Consider the following 19,181-nt stretch of genomic DNA (forward strand, 5'->3'; position numbering starts at 1 on the left):
CCAGGAAAGCCCAGTGAGGATGAGACATTAAAACTACGAATCAGGGTCTGGTGCCGAAAATAATGTAAGACTAAGACATGTCTTATGGTGGTCTTATGACATACCATAGTCGTAAAATATGTTTTCGGAAATTGTATCAATTTTTTTCAGAAACCTAAGACACCTCGTGACATGACTGATGAAGGTTTTATGATAATCAACTAACATTTGTATTTCTTTTGATGTATGATTTCATGTTCATAACAATACACAAAAATAGTTGTGTTAAAGATTTTTTAGTCGTTACTTCGTCACTTCAAATCTGAATCCATGCGACGTAAAAGGTGGACTCCTTATTTTACCTATGGTTTTTTATAATGGATTTATCTATTTTTCGTCTCTTATATAGTTCTTTATTAACATATTTGCATGGGTATTACGTTAAACGGGTACTCGATGTACAGAATTATAGAAGTATTCACAATACACGAAGTTCAATATGATCAATATATAAACAATTTAAATGTAAAAAAAGTATCAAATCAGATTCTAATTTCTTTTCGTATATATAAACCTTAATGGGAGGGATTGTGCTTAATTTTCATATGATAAAGACATTTTCTTTCCATCAGTTCAATTGAGGCCTGAAGCTGGTATGTCAGTTACTGCTAGTAGTCCTTTTTATAATTTATGTATCATTGTCATTTTGCAAAGTTTCCTTTGTTATCTATTATGGCATCGGACATTGACCTCTTCAAAACTTAGATTACTGTGCGTAAAGCTGTGTGTTTGTTTAATCTTCCTTTAATTAGAGGTAAAGGGGGAGCGGTGAGATCTTACTAAACATGGTTAATTTCTTATCATTTTCTACTCATTTCTGTGTCATTTAATCTCTTGTTCAGAGTTGTCTCATAGGCAATCATACCACATTTTATTTTCTTTAAATTAAACTCGCCTCATTTCAGAACCGGCGATAGATCCAGAAGCCTCTGGTAATAGTTGGTCTTGTATGTTTTTTTCCATTTCAGTTCATTATATGTTTCTGAGTTTAGTATGACGTTCATTTTAAATGAACAGGTACTCATGTTAGTAAGGGTTCATCTGAAGTACGACTCCGGGGGCGGGTTATTCTGTGTGCCTGTGTTGAAGACCCCTTGCTGGCCTTCGACTGTGATGGGGTTTCACTTTGATGGGGTTGTTGTCTCTTTGACACATTTCCCATTTCCATTCACTATATATGTTATTATATATAAAAACCAGTTTATTATATCAAAAACGAAATATTTGCAAATATATAACAAGAATGGTTATGATTATAATGCTAATGCGTATTAGTTATATATATATTTTTTCTCCTCTTTTTTATCATTACTTAAAATAAAATAAAATATTTTCGCTTATGACAGTCATTAGAGCATCACTGGCATGACTTTCTTTTCGTCTAATGACATGTCAAAGGAAAGTCAAGAGATGGGCATATAACTTTTTCTAAGATATATCTTTTGCTATATCTAATGATACTTTCGAAAGCCAGGCCTAAGACTGATATGATTTCTTATATATATTCTTCACCTTTTTCACGAAGACGTTACTTAAAACATTTGTTTTATATACTGTACTTTGCAGATACAGTATTTGCCATTTCTTTTTGTAAAATGAAACATTTCAAATGAGTCTGGTGTTTGCAGTTGAGTGTTTAAAAGTTTAATATTATTATACACCTTAAAAATTAATTTTCTGCCATTTGTTTATTTTTGTATGAATTGTATGAACGAGAAGATGAATATAGCTTATCTTAATTTCTAAATAAAATGAGAGCAAGATATAAGTGAACGAATGATTAACATATGCTTTTTAACATTGATGTTCTACAAAAGAAAATCACAAGTTCACCAACATTCCATTTTCGGAAAATTACATTTGTAACAAACATAAGCTTTTAGCTACTTCTTTACAAGCAGAATCAAATACAACAAAAATCCCAACTATGTACTGGCTTCCGAACCTGCACAAAACGTCTTACAAAAATAGTTCGTCTTCAAGCCATTGTTCCACTACTAAACTCTATTTTGTTTAGTAGAACACTAGGTAAAATAAAATAAAAATTGTAATAAATGTTCAAATATGGCCTTTGGAAATAGTGGAATTTATTACTTTTGAAGTGTCAAAATTTTGTTGGAAGTACTTGATAAATTGCAAGCTATATATATTGGTAATTTCGAATCTGTTCAAAGTTTGGACTTTACTACCCTTCATACCACGTTGCCTCATATTTTTATAAAGAAAAAACTCACACCTCTTTAAATGGCCATTTAAAAAGTCTAAATGCAAATATATTTGTTCGAATTCTATTAGGTATTTTCTTTAGTAACAACAATCAAAAGAAGTATGTCATTTTGACTAGCTTTGATACTTTAACTTTTCATGAATTATTACTAGATAACACTTTTGTTCGCAATAAAGATTCATTATATTATCATGGTATTGGAAGTCCAATGTAGGAATTTTTTTAGTTGCTAAACGAAATCATAAAGTACTTACTTTTGATATAAAATACGGCCGTCTTAATTTCGATGGCTTTACTTTAAAGATGATTTTGTACATCAACGCTATCAACATAAAAGGAATACGTGATTTTTGCTAAACTTTACAGAGAGTCAAGGAACACTTTTTTCATTAAATGATACATGAGCGAGTTAACGCTATTCACAAAAGATAAAACACGTATTTATTTAACATCAGCAGTATAGTTATTACTCTTATCGATAAATCAAAGTATGAATGACTAATTTGTTTTATGTTCTAAATCATCGTAGGAATGTAATGCGAAATACAACTGTAATCAAATTCCTGCAAGTGGGACCATATTTCAATTATTAAACCTATATATATATATATATATATATATATAAACCTATATATATATATATATATATATATATATATATATATATTCCTGCCGTAATATTTCGATTAGTGAACACAAATTGTTGGCAAATCACATTGAAGCACTTCACTTAGAGCTTACTTAGTTCCTTTAGTTTGCCTTCCGATCTTTGAATTTACATAACATGTTGTTATTCTAGATATTAGTAATATAACTGTACATTTAATTATTGAACTCTACCAAAGAAAATAAAACTGGACTGGTATTAAGTATTTATTAAAATGAAATATTAATATTAATTCTAAAATATACATGTACATGGTCTTATAAAAATGTTAAAATGAAAAGTTTTAAGTCTAGTTAATGTTTTTGTTCTTATATAAACTGTATAAAAATTTAAAAGATACCATTGAAAATCTGTTTTTGTTTGTATTTAGTGTCGATCATCAACAAATAACTGTTTTCCCAAATTATGCAAAGAAACTAAATGAGACAACCACAAATATCGTCGTAATACTACTGCTAAACTTGAGAAATTGTGTTCCGCTTGCTAAAACTTTTAATTGTCCTTTAACACCAGAAGGCCAATCATAGTATATCCAACTTTTATCCTTGAATTCTAGATTTCCTTTAGTATAGATATATACATCTCTCTGATTAAGATCTGCATCTTTTACACCTGATGAAATTTCTATTTCAAATACTCTTTTTGTTTTTGCTGTATCATAATTCTGCCAATTATTATAGGCAATTTGTGACGCTCCATAAACGAAAGGTGACATCTTAGTCAGATATACTCCTTTTCCTACAGCGCCTGTATTTGAGCTCTGAATGTATCCCGATTGTTTAATGGCATCACCACTATTTTTTGTTGTGTAATGAAAGTATTTTTCACCCGAAACACTCAACAGAGTCAACACAACTGAAAAGAAAAATAAATATTGTAATAAAATCTACAGTATGTTTTACATTGATTTTTTTTCTCAAGAGAAGTATAATAGATTCTGCACAGGCCCCGTAAATACATCGTAGGCCTGTACTATCACTGATATGAGAGTTTTTGGTTTAAATGAAAGATCAAATTTAAGCATCTAGATAGAAGAAAAGTAATACAAGTAATGATTCTTAGCTATTTTGTTTTATATGCTGGTAGTTTGTTGTCATAACTTGAAACACCATCTCCTATGTAAACATTGATATGTGTAGCGTCTTTGATTGGTTACACAAAATCCTCAAAGGATATGATTCATAAATAAAATAACAAAAGGTAAAATTCATTTATCGTTGTAAGGATAAATGATACAGTTATATTAAACGGACTTTCTCATAATGACCTTCTTTTATTCTAATTTCTGCAATAATAGTGTGAGGATATCTGGTAAGTGCCTACGACAACGCCGATTGACATCCGGTGATATTAATGGTTTTCATTTCATACTAGTCTGCAAACATGCAGATTGCTTAACCTAATAAATTAGATTGGAAAAACGTAAATTTTACTTGTAAGCCTACATCATACGCCTTTATCATACGCCTACATCATTCTCCAAACAGGAGTTTTACGTATTCAAATTTCGGCCTATATCTCAATTGGTATACAAATAAAACAAAACCAATGAAACATCTGTTCATTACATTTTTTACGGAATAAAGGCAATAGTAGTTTACCGCTGTTGAAAACTTCACAAAGTTCATGCAAAGAACGATATACAGGCTGGTCAATATCTTATACTTAACACTGATCTTTCTACAGTATGTGACTGCTTTCAAAAATATGGTGATGGGTATGTAAAATACAGAGATGTAGTATGAGACAATAAGACAACTATACACTATAGGAAAAGCGGACGTAGTTTTAAGACACTGTAGACCACCGTAATGCCAAAAATAATGACCTAAACTCATGTCGAAAAAACATCAATAAAAACCCTGACAAAACGATATTTGAAACAACTTTAAAACAAAACTGCACATTTGTGACTAACAAAAAACGAGAAAAAATCCAAGACAGATTGTTTATCAAGGACAAAAACTAATAAACGGCTCTTGCATTTGGACATGCACACACATAATCAGGTGTAAATAAACATGTGTTTGCGCTATCAATCTTTGCAATGTAAAAGCAAGACTTAAAAACAAACTGTAAATACCAGTTGGACATGACTTCACTCATCTAATATGATCAACACACAAACAACTTCTATCATAAAAGCAAAAGACACTCTTTTTAAGTACTTACAGTTACCGAAAGATTGTTCAAAGTCAATAACAACTTTGAAAGAAAAAAAACTCATAATCGCTCAGGCTTATCAGTTCAATTCAATCAAATTGATTGTAAAGACGTCATAAACAGCACGACCTTGTGCAATGTCAACATATCAACACAAACAATCAACAGGAGGTAGGACCATCAGTTATCATATGTGTTCAACAGAACATATCTAGTTGAGTGCAAGATTTATGATAAACCACAACATATTATTAGAAGTCAGAATTTTGTGTTTACCTGAATTGTGTTGCCATGTTCATTCTCTTTAGATTATCCTTTTTGATAGGTTGAATTATTGGAAACACTTATATTTCTCTACTTTCAGGAATAAATTGCCTTACTCGTATTTGATACAATTTTTCTGAATCTTCCTTGTGAACTGCTATTCGACATAAGAAATACCAAAACTATAATTGAAGAGTTGCCATCGCCAATTTGAGATTCGATGGTCGCAAATGCATTTGTCACTGACGACGCGTAGCTTGTGTATTTGTGCGACCGTCAAATAAAAATTAACAACATCAACTGTTCAACTACAGTACTGTTATTCCGATTATAATGCATGACAAAAAGAAAAAAATACACAAGAGCTTGAAAAAATAGATAAATTTGATATAAAATAAAATTCCGCTAACTTTACGATTAATGTTATTTACCCCAGCTTAGAATCATCACCGGTATTACATTTCTTTTAAGACGTGATAGCTAAACGTGACGTTTTACAAATGAAAACTTAATTGCAAGTTTGACGTACAAAGTTATAAGCCGGCTATATTTTATTAAATTATACTACCACTGGGTCGACCGACGCAACTGCTAGTGGATGTTATCATGAGTCGTGCAGTCAGCACTTTTGTATGGAACGCCACAACTGCCTTATGATAAGAATTACCATATCATTAAGGTTAAAGATATATCATGAAGCAAATGTTCTAAACTATTAAGACACTAACATTGGACAGTGGTATAACAGTACAACATAAGAACGAACTAAACAAATAAGTTGAAAAAGGCTTAACTCATCAGATGAACAAAAATACAAGTGGACGTGACCGGGTACTTGTACATCCCAACAACAAAAAGACACTAGGAACATATCTGAGAGTACTCGCAGTTATCTGACAGCTAGTGCTAGTTCAAAGCCACTAACAACTAATAGCCTAGACCCATATGAGTTTGTCAGCAGAGGGTTAAAAGGGGGATATGGTTTCCTGGTTTACAACAAAGTCGAACAGAACTAAGAAATTCTCCACATCGGCCATTATACCAGAGGTAGAGGTAGGTATTGCCTCTAAAATGGCCCATTGCACTTATGCCCTAGACCCGTAGAATAGTTTGGACAGCCGGCAATAGTTCAGTTCGACTTCGTATCCCCCTTTTAACCCTCTGCTGACAAAGTCGTACGGGTCTAGTATAAGTGCTATGAACCATTTTAAAGGCAATAAATACCTCTACATCTGGTATAATAGCTGATGTGGAGAAACTCTTAGTTTGGTCAGCCGGCAATAGTTCATTTCGAATTTGTGATATACCAGGGTACCCACCCTACCCTTTCTTGGCTAACTCGTACGGGTCTAGGGTATAAGTGTTATGAAGCATTTTAAAGGCAATTAGTACCTTTACCTCTGGTATCATTGCCCACGTGGAGAATTTCTTAGTTTGGCCAGCCGGCAATAGTTTATTTCGAATTTGTGATATACCAGGGGGTACCCACCTTACCCTTTACTGACTAGCTCGTACGGGTCTAGGGCATAAGTGCTATTGGCCATTTAAGAGGCAATACCCACCTCTATTTCTGGTATAATGATTGATGTGGAGAATTTCTTAGTTTGGCCAACCGGCAATAGTTCAGTTCGAATTTGTGATATTCCAGGGTACCCACCTTTCCCTTTCCTGACTAACTCGTGCGGGTCTAGGGCATAAGTGCTATTGTCCATTTTTTAGGCAATAATATGGACTGTTAATGTTGAGATTAATCTCCGTAATTTTGAAGAATTATATGTCATTGAAATAGTAATTGACAGTTTTTACTTTTCTATTGTTTTTATTTCTTCAATTAACTATGTTTCTTGTTTTTCTGATCTGTTTAAATTGAAAATACTACCGTATGTATTGTATATTTTAGTTTCATGATTGAACTATATTTGTAGACAACGAACATATTATGGAATATCCATTTGACAATTCATTCCCTTTAATTCCTAAATTTCTATATTTAATCATCTTTTTATTTATTGTAGTTTACATTGATTCAATAATCACAAAAGGAATAGGTTCAGTAGGACCCCTTTTTGGCCCCAAAGTATAGCAGTTTTAGAAAATAGTGAAAATGTAATTTTTTTAGCTATATTTTGAAAGGTAAAATGCTTCTGCTACATAAATATGAGCTGTTTTTGACAATACAATGCACAAATATCGCGTTCAAGTATCATTAAGTCATGCTAAATTACTGAAATCTTCAAAATTTTTGCATTTTGGTTAACTTTTAGATGGTTTCCGTCTAAAATAAAAGTGTCTGCATTCGTGTTCATTTATAATATTGAAATGCAAGTTGTATTTGATGATAATACAAAACATATATAAAGGTTGAAGATGAACACTGATGGCCACTTTCTTTTTTGACAAAAACCATCTGAAAAGTGACGTTTTTTGGCATATTTGATAGATTTTTCATATTCAATCCTGAATCGGAGCTTTTTTTAATGACTAAATCAGTTTAAAAGTTTCACATAAACTAATCGAATCAATTGAAATAGACACATAAGTGTTTAAAAAGTGTCCAAAAACTTTCGTTAGATGAATCTGAAATTTGAGGTCAAAATTAGCCCTTATCGGACCTACTCGTTTAATGAATCATTATTGTTTTTTTTTCTGTGTGTATTGAGGCGATTAAACTTTTCATTTACTTTCATTTTAAATGACGCAGACCTTGCAGAAGACACCTATTGGCATAATATTTCTTAATTATTTTATATTGCTATAAATAGCATAACCATATCGGATATTGACAGCAACATGTTATTTTATTGTCACAATCTAATAACTATCCACAACACTTCATCGAACGCGGTTTCATCTCATGAATATTAACTACGGCTAGCTTTACAATAGTGTCAAAACATGTCTTCATATTATGAAATATAATCTTCATAACAAAGTGAAATTACAGAATAGTATGAACAGGTAGCTCCATGTTATATCAAAGTGTCTTTATAGTATATAAATGTATCTTAGTGATATAACAAATTGACAGAGTATTATAGTCAAATGTCTTTATAGTATATAAATGTATCTTAGTGATATAGCGAATTGACAGGGTATTATAGTCAAATGTCTTTATAGTATATAAATGTATCTTAGTGATATAGCGAATTGACAGGGTATTATAGTCAAATGTCTTTATAGTATATAAATGTATCTTAGTGATATAGCAAATTGACAGAGTATTATAGTTAAATGTCTTTATAGTATACAACATTTGCTTCATGATATATCTCTTACCTTAATGACATGGTTATTCTTATCATAAGACAGCTGTGGCGTTCAATACTTTTGGAATATACTATGTAAAATTATGTCAATTTGTTGAAAATAATATGTTGAATTTTTCGAAACAATATCGAATGTTGGTTCTTCTTATTTGATTTGGGCTGTTAACGCTATTAATTCGAACGTCACTGGTTGTTCCTATGTACCCGAATTGCGCGTCTGTCGTTAAAATTGTTAAACTGAAATTAATGCTTTATTTTGTACTGATAAAATATTCAGAGTAAATAAAGTCGGGTTCGGTTGAATGTTTTTTCAATTATTAATTATTGCTTTCTACCACTGTCAGTCTTTGTTTCTCTTGCATTCAGAAATCCAAGGGTATTTTAGTAGAAGCTCTTAAATCTTGTTTATATATTAATTGTAATTGGCTCTAAACTAACTATATATATACATGCAGCTTTGAGCAGCAACGAGAACTGTTATATTGGTGTTCTATGTTTATTGTTTTACGTTAGTTGTTTTTGTTTGTTCTTCGTACCGATCTATTCAATCATGCCAACTGCAACTAATCTGACAGTTGACTCGTTTGTTGAGCTGTTCCTCCACTTTAGTCGGCTAGGGAGAGGTGTGAGCGCTAACACATATATAAATCCCTTCGCATACCTTATGTGCTAATCCAAAATGGGAGTATGTATTTAAGTGGTTTTAGATAGCTCATGTCTTTCATATCGGCTTTTGGTGAATTGTATAGTTTAGGCAGCTAGTTTCTTTGTTTAATTGGTTCAGATTTTCATGTTGAGACATTTTATAGCCGACCTCACCATGTATACAGCATGTTTAAGTCGCATTATTGAATAGTGTACGGTAACCTATTATTGGATATATTTGTTTCAATTAATCTCATTGGTTAGAATACCCAATCTAATTATATTTATAAGTGTTTACAAAATTAAACCTTCACTAAAAAGACCTTATCCTGTCAACTGCATCGCACCCGTGAACCAACTTCAATAAGTAATGTACCAAGTGTAAAGCCTTCTAAAAGACTGCCTAGGTTCTTGCATGTTTCAATCATAATTGTGGAGGATGTCTCGCTACTAAATAACTCACATTTAACAGTATACGGACTTCATTAACTTTGTTACCCTTATTGCACAAAACATTATCCAGCAGGTATAAGATGAACGATTGAAAAATTATTCAAAGGTTTAATTTACTGTAATTAACACATTTTAGATTGAACGATTATATACTTTACCAGGGTACATCTTAAGATAAAGAAAAGTCATTTATTTTCTAAATTTAACGGTGCTCTGCTACGGACTGCATCTTGATTTGCATGACTGGTGGTGCTACGAAAACGTGTTGAACCTGTCAGGTTTTTTAGAATATGGGTATACTAAACAGTGAATGTTTTGTGAAGTACAGAATATATATTGAAAATTTATGAAAACAAATTCATATGGAATGATGAATTGACTAACTAGAATACGAAAAAGCTTTTGAAACAAAACTTTAAATCCGCCGATACAAAGGAAATTAGAGTCAATTAAAATGTAGAATACTATTGTTGAAGACTAGTCTCATGATACGATATTATAACGGATTATGTAGAATAAGGTCATTATCTATAATGAGTGTTTTCAGACCGTGAGACCAACACAAAAATGTTTCAAATATCCCCCTTCCGTTCAGATGCTATCAAGACATAAGTTTATGGTTTGTAAATATCTTTTTGGTATTTCCTTTATAAATTTTCTTTTTTCAAACAGTTTGATAATAACGCAAACTGTTCATAACCGGAAGACTGTACTTATTTCAAGCTATTTAATATTTTTTTAGATAAGAGCGAATACCTTATTCAAGAGCCAATACATTACGCGTGATTTTAATTAAAATATGTATGATTTAAATATACAAAGGACGTTACAGGGGTATATGTATAACATTCGTAATGTCTAATTTAAAATGTCCTGATCACATCTTTTATAATTTGAAAACACCATAAAACAACTTTGAACGTAATGCAGAATTTCCTTTTTTTCAGACCTGTTGCTAGCTATATAGTTGAAGTCATCCTTTAGAACATGTAAATGATGCCATCAGACATTGGTTTGAATATCTGTCACACAAATGATAACGGATCTATTAACAAAGGAAAGAGGCGGGCGATAGCAAGAGGCTATTTAAAACTCATAGGTTAAAAAGAGTTCGATCCTTGTATTCAAAGCGTGAAAACATAATCTATATTTTCCAATGTTTTAATGAGATTGGAATATATCTCTGATATCATTGCGTATTGTTGCTTATATGACAGAGTTAATGATCAGTTACTGCATGCAAATAAACTCATCATAGATACAAACATTAGTAGTATAACATATATAAAACTCATAAAATAGCAAATGATGATATAATGACATAATAATAATAATAGCATTTGGTTCATTTTATATAAATACATACCTGTTAATAGTAATGCAACAAAACGCATCTGTGAAGTATCCATGATAAGCGGCGGGTGTTTGGACTATTGAAAGTATTCCTGTAAAGAGGATGATACTACTTCAGTATATAATTCTATAACTATTACAAGTATAATGTTCTTAACCTCTGAAAGACTCATCTTTAATTTGAATTCAAATGATCATTTATCTAAATTTTAATATCTAAACTTCGGGTTTCGTTTTCAACTGGCCCTTAAATACAATTGTGCACTAATTCAGTAAAAATTGACGTCACACTAAACTCAAAAACATATAAATGAACTAAAAATTAAAAAAACATACAATACTAACAAAGGCTACTAGTTTCTAACTTACGACAGACGCAAACATGCGACGGGTTTAAACTTGTTTTGTGAGATCTCATTGGTTCCCCTATACCTCCAGCAAATATGTAGAATAAAGAAAACGTAGCAATACGCACAGTAAAACTCAGTTTAAAAAAGTCCGATTCCGATGTCAGAATAGGTAACAAAAGAAACTAAGCAAAATGACAACGAAACATGAATTGAACAAAGGACTACTAGCAGTTACTGCTATGCCAGCTCAAGACCTCAATTAAACTGAGTGTAAGATTATGTCTCAATCCTATGAAAGAAAATCGTGTACAATCACTCCCGTTAACGGTTAAGTATCATACCATCATAAAATATTTGAGAAAAACATAGTCTAAGATGCATTATTTTTTGTTTATAGTTGTTGTGAGTGTATTGAACTTGCTATCAGTAGCTGCGAGTGTTGTCATATCTGTACTGAGTGTTTTTGTTGTTGGTATATACAAGTACCCGGCTACGTCAACTCTGTGTTTTTGTTAGATGTATTTATATTCGTATTCATCTGATTAGTTAAGTCTTTTTCAACTGATTTTCATCTTCTTGTCCGTTTGTTGTACTGTAACACCACTATCCCAAGTTAGTGGAGGTTGGGATCCCGTTTACATGTTAAACCCTGACACATTACATATCTATGTGACTGTTCCAAGTCAGGATCCTGAAGTTCAGTGGTTAAAATGTGAATTTGTTTTTGTGTTTTTCGTTCATTTTTTAGTACATAAATTAGGCCGTTAGTTTTCTCGTTTGAAATGTTTCACATTTGTCATTTCAGAGCCTTTTATTGCTGACTATGCGGTATAGACTTTTACTTACGTCGTTACTACAATCCCCTTCCCTTTCCTGAATGTGACCTACCGAATTAGACTATTTACCGGATTTGTTATCACATAAGCAACACGACGGGTGCCGCATGTGGAGCAGGATCTGCTTACCCTTCCGGAGCACCTGAGATCACCCCTAGTTTTTGGTGGGGTTCGTGTTGTTTATTCTTTAGTTTTCTATGTTGTGTCGTGTGTGCTGTTGTTTGTTTGTCTTTTTCATTTTTAGCCATGACGTTGTCAGTTTGTTTTAGATTTATGAGTTTGACTGTTCCTTTGGTATCTTTCGTCCCTCTTTTACAATAATTGTGTTTATATCCGATGCCAAGACCTTATGAGTGAATTAATATCAATACTAAAATATGCAATCCTTAATGACTTGACAACAGGTTCTTAACTATATTCCGCCCGAATAAGTCTGTTTAAAGGTTTGGGTAGCTTTTATGGTAAATACTGACATTTTTGTGCTTTTTAAAGAAAATTCCCATAAAACAATGGATGTGAAATACGTGAACGAACAAAATGTCTGCATGTTGATTTTTATTTACGAATGATGTACATGTACCAATGGAAAAATTTAGTAAACGTTTTGAATAGTTTGTGATATATAAAACCCTGGTTGATAATTTTTCAGTAATATTGAAATTTCATCTAAAATACTGTAAAAGAAAAAAACTTGCTAAAAAGAAGTTAGATCGCATATAATGATGTTAATATAATGAAAAATAATATCCTGCGTATAGGAATCGTAATTTGGAGTCTAAAAATAATACAATGCGTAAATTTACACCACACTTCCTACGGTTTTACATGCTTTAATTTGTTTGATATATTACGTTAAACGTTGATTCAGGTTATAAGTATACTATTTGTGTTTGAAATCCTTGTGTCGTCTGTTCATTTGGGATGATGTTCAATTTGCTGGTTTTGTTGAAAGTATCTCAAACGAACAGTGATCGCTGGCTTTGTTTGAAACAAGAATGTGAAGGTGTATTATAAAGACCAAAGTACAGTGACGGTTATAAATTTGTAGAAAAGTAAATTTTATTTAGAGTGAAAACACTTTTTTAGTTTTTCCTAGTCACTGCGAGAAATCATAAATACGATATCATTGTTTTACCCTTGCTAGTTTTTTTTTTTAATCATTATGCAAATACTTAACAGGTTTAAATAGACCTAAGAAATATAGTTACGATACTGTTGTAAGGTCATTAAAGATTGCATATGTTGGCGTTAATATTGATTTACTTTGCATCGGAACAAAACTCATTTATTTAAAACCCTCACGGGAAGGATTGTGCCAGATATTCATATGAAGAAGACATAATCATTCAATCAGTTTAATTGAAGTCTGGAGCTGGCATGTTAGTTAACTGCTAGTAGTCTAATGTCATCTATGTATTATTGTCATTTTGTTTATTTTCTTTGGTTACATCTTCTGCAATCAGACTCGGACTTCTCTTGAACTGAATTATAATGTGCGTATTGTTATGCGTTTACTTTTCTACATTGGCTAGAGGTATAGGGGGAGGGTTGAGATCTTATAAACATGTTTAACCCCGCCGCATTTTGCGCCTGTCCCAAGCCAGGAGCCTCTGGCCTTTGTAAGTCTTGTATTATTTTTAATTTTAGTTTCTTGTGTACAATTTGGAGTTTAGTATGACGTTCATTATCACTGAACTAGTATATATATTTGTTTAAGGGCCAGCTGAAGGACGCCTCTGGGTACGGGAATTTCTCGCCGCATTTAAGACCTGTTGGTGACTTCTGCTGTTGTCTGCTTTATGGTCCGGTTGTTGCCTCTTTGGCACATTCCCCATTTCCATTCTCAATTTTATTTTCTGTCCTTTTAGGTGTCATACCACCAATTACTCCCTCAAATTTAGAACGTATGTGAAAGTAGGCCTACTCGGACAAAAAATAGTGCATTTGATGTCATTGTTCACCTAAACTAACCAACAAATTTGCAGAAATGAAACTTTTGTTGAAAGAGAAATATATTTAGACCATTTTGAGTCAAATTTTAGCTGTCTAGGAGTTTGCATTTAAAATTGAAGATTAATGCGCTCCATGGTATACTAATTTAAGATTTCCAGAAAACCAGGGGTTATTTTTAGTGGTACCTCCTTTCGGGAGCTCTCTTCTTTCTTATATGATTTTGAATGTATGTTAAAAATTGGCATGTAGAAAGTTGACACCTGTACAATGCAGGATATACCTAGTTTCTATGAAGTTAAACTTAAGGTTAAATATTAAGAAAGCTGTGAAAATTGTAAAATTTGGTTGAACAGATAGGGACTTTTAATTGGTGGTATGACACCTATAATATGCATTCCAATTAAGTGTACGTTTGGTAAACATGTCAGTAATTAAATGGGAAATGGATTGGATCTTAAAAAACTGGTTTAGCTCCGTCAGTATTTCATATTACTGCCCACTTTATTAATACATGTAATAATGGTCGTTATCATATACTTAGACTAAATAACATATAATTTGTACTGTATGATAATCGCATTAAATTAACGTAAATTCAATATTTTTCGAATTGGTGCTAAGCGGGCTGATATGAAATGTTTATCACATGCTTTGGTTGTTATCACATACCTTTCCGTAGCGTTATCGCATGGCATTCCGGTGATACTAGGCAAATTCAAGAAAATACACCTAAATGCTACGTTTTCAGTGAAAAACATTTCAAAGAAGTGTACAAAACAATTATTTGAATACTGGAAAGTATATTGTGTAAAATAATAGAAAAAAAATAAAATAAAAATAAACAAAACAAACAAATTTTTGAATGGATGCATTTTTTAAAAGTTTAAACATAATTTGGAAAGTTAATCTAAAAATAGTTGACTTTCCAAACAGTGTCCATTATGTAAACTGTTGATTTTTTTGTTGTCGAAAAGTCCATATTAAAATGGTTTTCTTTTCTGTTGAGGCATATGATAGAGAGATTCAATATCGAATGTACTAAATTTGGGGCCCGACGTCCGTGAACTTTTCACTCTTTGAACTTCTATTTGGAAAACACGTAAAAGGATCAATATATAAATCATTTATGTTTCTCCATTGTTGAAGCATATGATAAAAAGATATTAACATCTCATTTTTCATATCGCGTATATTATCAGCCCTCGGTCAATATCAGCCCTCGAGCCATTGTTAAATTCACGCACAACTTATTTCAAACTGATTTAGAGTATGACATCTTGTACAGGTGCCTTTCTATTTTGTAGATTTATTTTGAAAGTTTGTTAATTGTGTGGTGAATTGGTTGGTGCATTGGCAAATTAATACTTGGATAATTTTGTACAGAAAATAAACTGAATGTAAACAAATTTGTAGGTTGCACTTTGTAAATACAGCTGTTTCTCAAAACACACCTCTTTTGGGGAGTAATTGAATATTCATAGAAAATAAATTTTGTTTACATACTGGTTCCCAGTTATTCTCTCTGTGTTCCATATCGTAGAGACAGAACTTGGGAATGTTACCAGTAAATAAACACGTGCATATTGTTTACATTGAAATCTGTGGTAACCTTTCATTCGAGGTAGGGGTAGTTAAGAAAATTAGTGTAAGTTTAAACTCTGAGAAGTTCAGGGCATATAAACGTTGAAAATATGCCGCACAGCCCTATATTTTGACCTTTGAAAAAAATTGTGGTGCATATGAACTTTCAATTCTAGGATAAGATTTTTTTCAAAACTTCATAGTAAAAGTGGTACAGTTTTAGCCGTAAAAGGAGTTCCTATGGGAAATTACATTGTCAATATTTACAGAAATGCAACCTGTAAAGAGTATTATCAGTAGAAGTCACATCCTTAGGTGTTCTTTCGTTTGAAATTTTTCAATGTCATACATAGAGAATAATTCATGGCAAAAACCGTATCACATGCCATATCATCCCGAGATACCAATTTCAGCCAGAGGGCCTTTAGGCCCGAGGGATGATATTGGTCGAGGGTGATACGGCATGTGATACGGAGTTTGCCATGTTTTATACGTTTTATCATATATTTCAACCTGAGAGTATATATGAAGTGCTTTCTGATCACTAGCATCTAGGTAACCTTCATTTTGTCTTTTGCTTTGTTTTAAAAGCGTTAAACGAACTGTTCGATTACTCATCCGAAGCACTTGGGTTACCTTACAATTTGCGTGCTGTTGTTTTAAAAATATTTGTTTTTATTTGTTTTGTTTGGTATTTCATTGAATTCTTTTTTATAGTTGCATTTCTTGTGTCAGAAATATGAAAACTCAACATTTGTGAGGGCACATTTCAAACAATGACGTCATTCAATAATTGCGTCACGCCCGAATGACATTTATGACCTATTTTGAGTTAAAAAAATAAAAATAAAAAAAATATGAAAAAGCTTGCATATATTTAAACGGAGTTTATGTAAAAAAGAAAAAAAAATATAGAGGTGTGATAAAGGGTGCGATAAAGGGCGAGTAGGGAATTTCCGAATGACTTTGAAATGCTATGCGATAAAAACTCAAAGCTGTTAATATTATAAACCGGAACTATTTGATTACAAACGTCACATTACACGTCTAAGGATTTTCTTTAAATTTAATAATTAAATATATGAACAAATTAGTGTTATCATGGGGTACAATTATACCATTTTTTTTCTACAAGTATATGACAAAATAAAATTTATTATTTTCTTCATTGAAAGTTTCTTCATTAATCGTATCTAAAATCTAAAGTGATTAAATAACAGTGTTATAAATTGGCTATTTCTATATTGGCGCTGTTTTGTATTCAAGATCAGCTGTAGTTCGCGTCCAATACAGCTAACCTAGAAACTATAAAAGAGCCAATACAGAAACAGCCAGTTAATAACACTATAGTAATAATCAATATTTTACTCCACTACATGCGCAAATTAAAACTCATGACCTTTTAATGCAAAAATTGTTTGGAAATAACTTATACAGCAGAGTAGGAGAGTTGTTAAATTAAGATATCGTATTACCATGATACCATATAATAGCTATAGATACCTCACAATATTTTTATGACTATTCTGTTTAAAATATGGTAAAAGTTAGTACATGACAAATCTCTGAAAGGACGTTATACATTCAGAACGTTAGGTTTCTACCCTCCAAACAAAGTTTCCTCAAGTGATGTTAGCTGTTTAAAGCCCTTTAATACGGAATTTTATTTTCTGGAACGAACAACAGCTAGGGAAGTTAACACACCAAAGACACAAAAAGAAAACGGAAATCAGATTTTTTTGTTTACACTTTTAATTATTGTAGACGATTGATAGGAAAAGTCCAGTAATCGGTATTGTCTTACAATTCGTAACATTTCATCGAATTATATTATCTTGTTAAGAAACGAAAATGTGGCATGATTGACACAAGACTGCTTTCAAACAAAACCAACATAAGTGGATGTAAATCACAGGGCACCAGATATCATTGAGTAAAACAGCACAAACGGCTTTACAATTTGTACTAATGAAAAGTTAATATAATTCAAGGAGAAAGAAATAGCCCGGTGCTTAAAAAAAGGAAACGAAAGCAAAATAAAAAAACCACTACATTACACCCAGCAACCAAACCACAAAAGTCCATTTCAGGGTCATGGCTTTGGTCGTGCACATAGATTATGCTGCCGAGTTAAAAAGATACTAAATTGGAACATTCATATCATCTCAACTTCTGACCAATTTGTTTAAATCAGTTGGGTAAAACTTGATATAACAGCCAAAAAGCAATCAACAAAAGGTCAACCAAAGTCAGTCAAAATATCCCTTATATGTCATTTTTCACGAGTACGTTTCATTGCTATGAATAAATGTTTTTACAGTAATTTTAAAGCTAAAACACTATTTTGTTTCACTCGAGATCAATAATTGACCAAAAAATATGGTTTTGAGACAAAACAATAACTCGAAAAATTAGATAAATTAGAGAAAAATGTCTTAAATTAAAACATGTTTACCTTTTTTCAATATTAAGCAGGTAGCCAGAATGAACAGGTATGTCTTGTTTGCAATATTTATATATATGCATAAAATCGGTGAAGGTTAATTATCTAACCTCAATTCAAACTTTCAATATTTTCGGAAAATCAAATGTAAATTTAGCATCATGTCACCTTTAATTTATAGAAAACCAATGAGAAGAACGACTTAAAATTTAAATTGCATTGTTCTATTGGATCCGCTACATAACGTAATTTATAGATCTTAGTGATATGTAGTTCAATGTCGTTACACAATGATTTTACATATCTAAACTGTGTCATTAAAAAATTTATAACAACAATAAAAGCTGAATATCGAATATATAACGCGCGTCTGACGTATTACAGTATAATCCTGGTACCTTTGATAACTATTTCCACCACTGGATCGATGCCACTGCTGGTGGACGTTTCGTCCCCGAGGGTATCACCAGCCCAGTATTCAGCACTTCGGTGTTGACAAAATTTTTTGTAAAACTAAGGATTTTCTTATTAAAGGAAAAGCCGTATTTGGCACAACGTTTTGGAGTTTTTGGTCCTCAATACTCTTCAACTTTGGTTGCCTTTTTTTAACTATTAAGATCTGAGCGTCACTGATGATTCGTATGAGGACGAACAGTGCGTCTGGCGTAATTAAATTATAATATTGGTACCTGGTAACTATATAATTGCTATAACCTTGAATATATTAATATTTGGCTTCACTAATTCCGCATTATAATCATCTACGTCAATGAGTTGGATCAGTCATTTCATTACGTAGAAAATAGTTAATTAAACCTGATTTTATATAACACTAAACAACTTGTAAAAGTAAACCTATAATGGTTTTCTTTTACAAATTGTGACTTTGATGAATAGTTCTCTAATTTTTGTGCTATTTTCACATTTCCTGACCGGTGTGA

General features: G+C 32.0%; 1 protein-coding gene across 1 annotated transcript; it reads right to left on the reverse strand.

Moving 5' to 3' along the window:
* Nucleotides 1-3,284: 3,284 nt before the first annotated feature.
* On the reverse strand, nucleotides 3,285-11,171 carry LOC139485371 (uncharacterized). The gene is made up of 2 exons (XM_071269808.1): nucleotides 11,091-11,171; nucleotides 3,285-3,788 (listed from the first exon to the last, which is right to left on the reverse strand). The coding sequence occupies exons 1-2, from the start codon at nucleotides 11,131-11,133 to the stop codon at nucleotides 3,337-3,339; spliced, it is 495 nt and encodes a 164-aa protein (XP_071125909.1). The 5' UTR covers nucleotides 11,134-11,171; the 3' UTR covers nucleotides 3,285-3,336.
* Between the last annotated feature and the right edge of the window lie 8,010 nt (nucleotides 11,172-19,181).

Source organism: Mytilus edulis, chromosome 8, assembly GCF_963676685.1.
Source record: "Mytilus edulis chromosome 8, xbMytEdul2.2, whole genome shotgun sequence".
Classification (NCBI taxonomy): domain Eukaryota; kingdom Metazoa; phylum Mollusca; class Bivalvia; order Mytilida; family Mytilidae; genus Mytilus; species Mytilus edulis.

Bases quoted from the DNA above. Each gene is read 5' to 3' on its own strand.
- LOC139485371 (XM_071269808.1), bottom strand. From the start codon at position 11,133: ATGGATACTTCACAGATGCGTTTTGTTGCATTACTATTAACAG. The intron at 3,789-11,090 runs GTATGTATTTAT...TTTTCTTTTCAG, and splicing joins TGTTGCATTACTATTAACAG to TTGTGTTGACTCTGTTGAGT.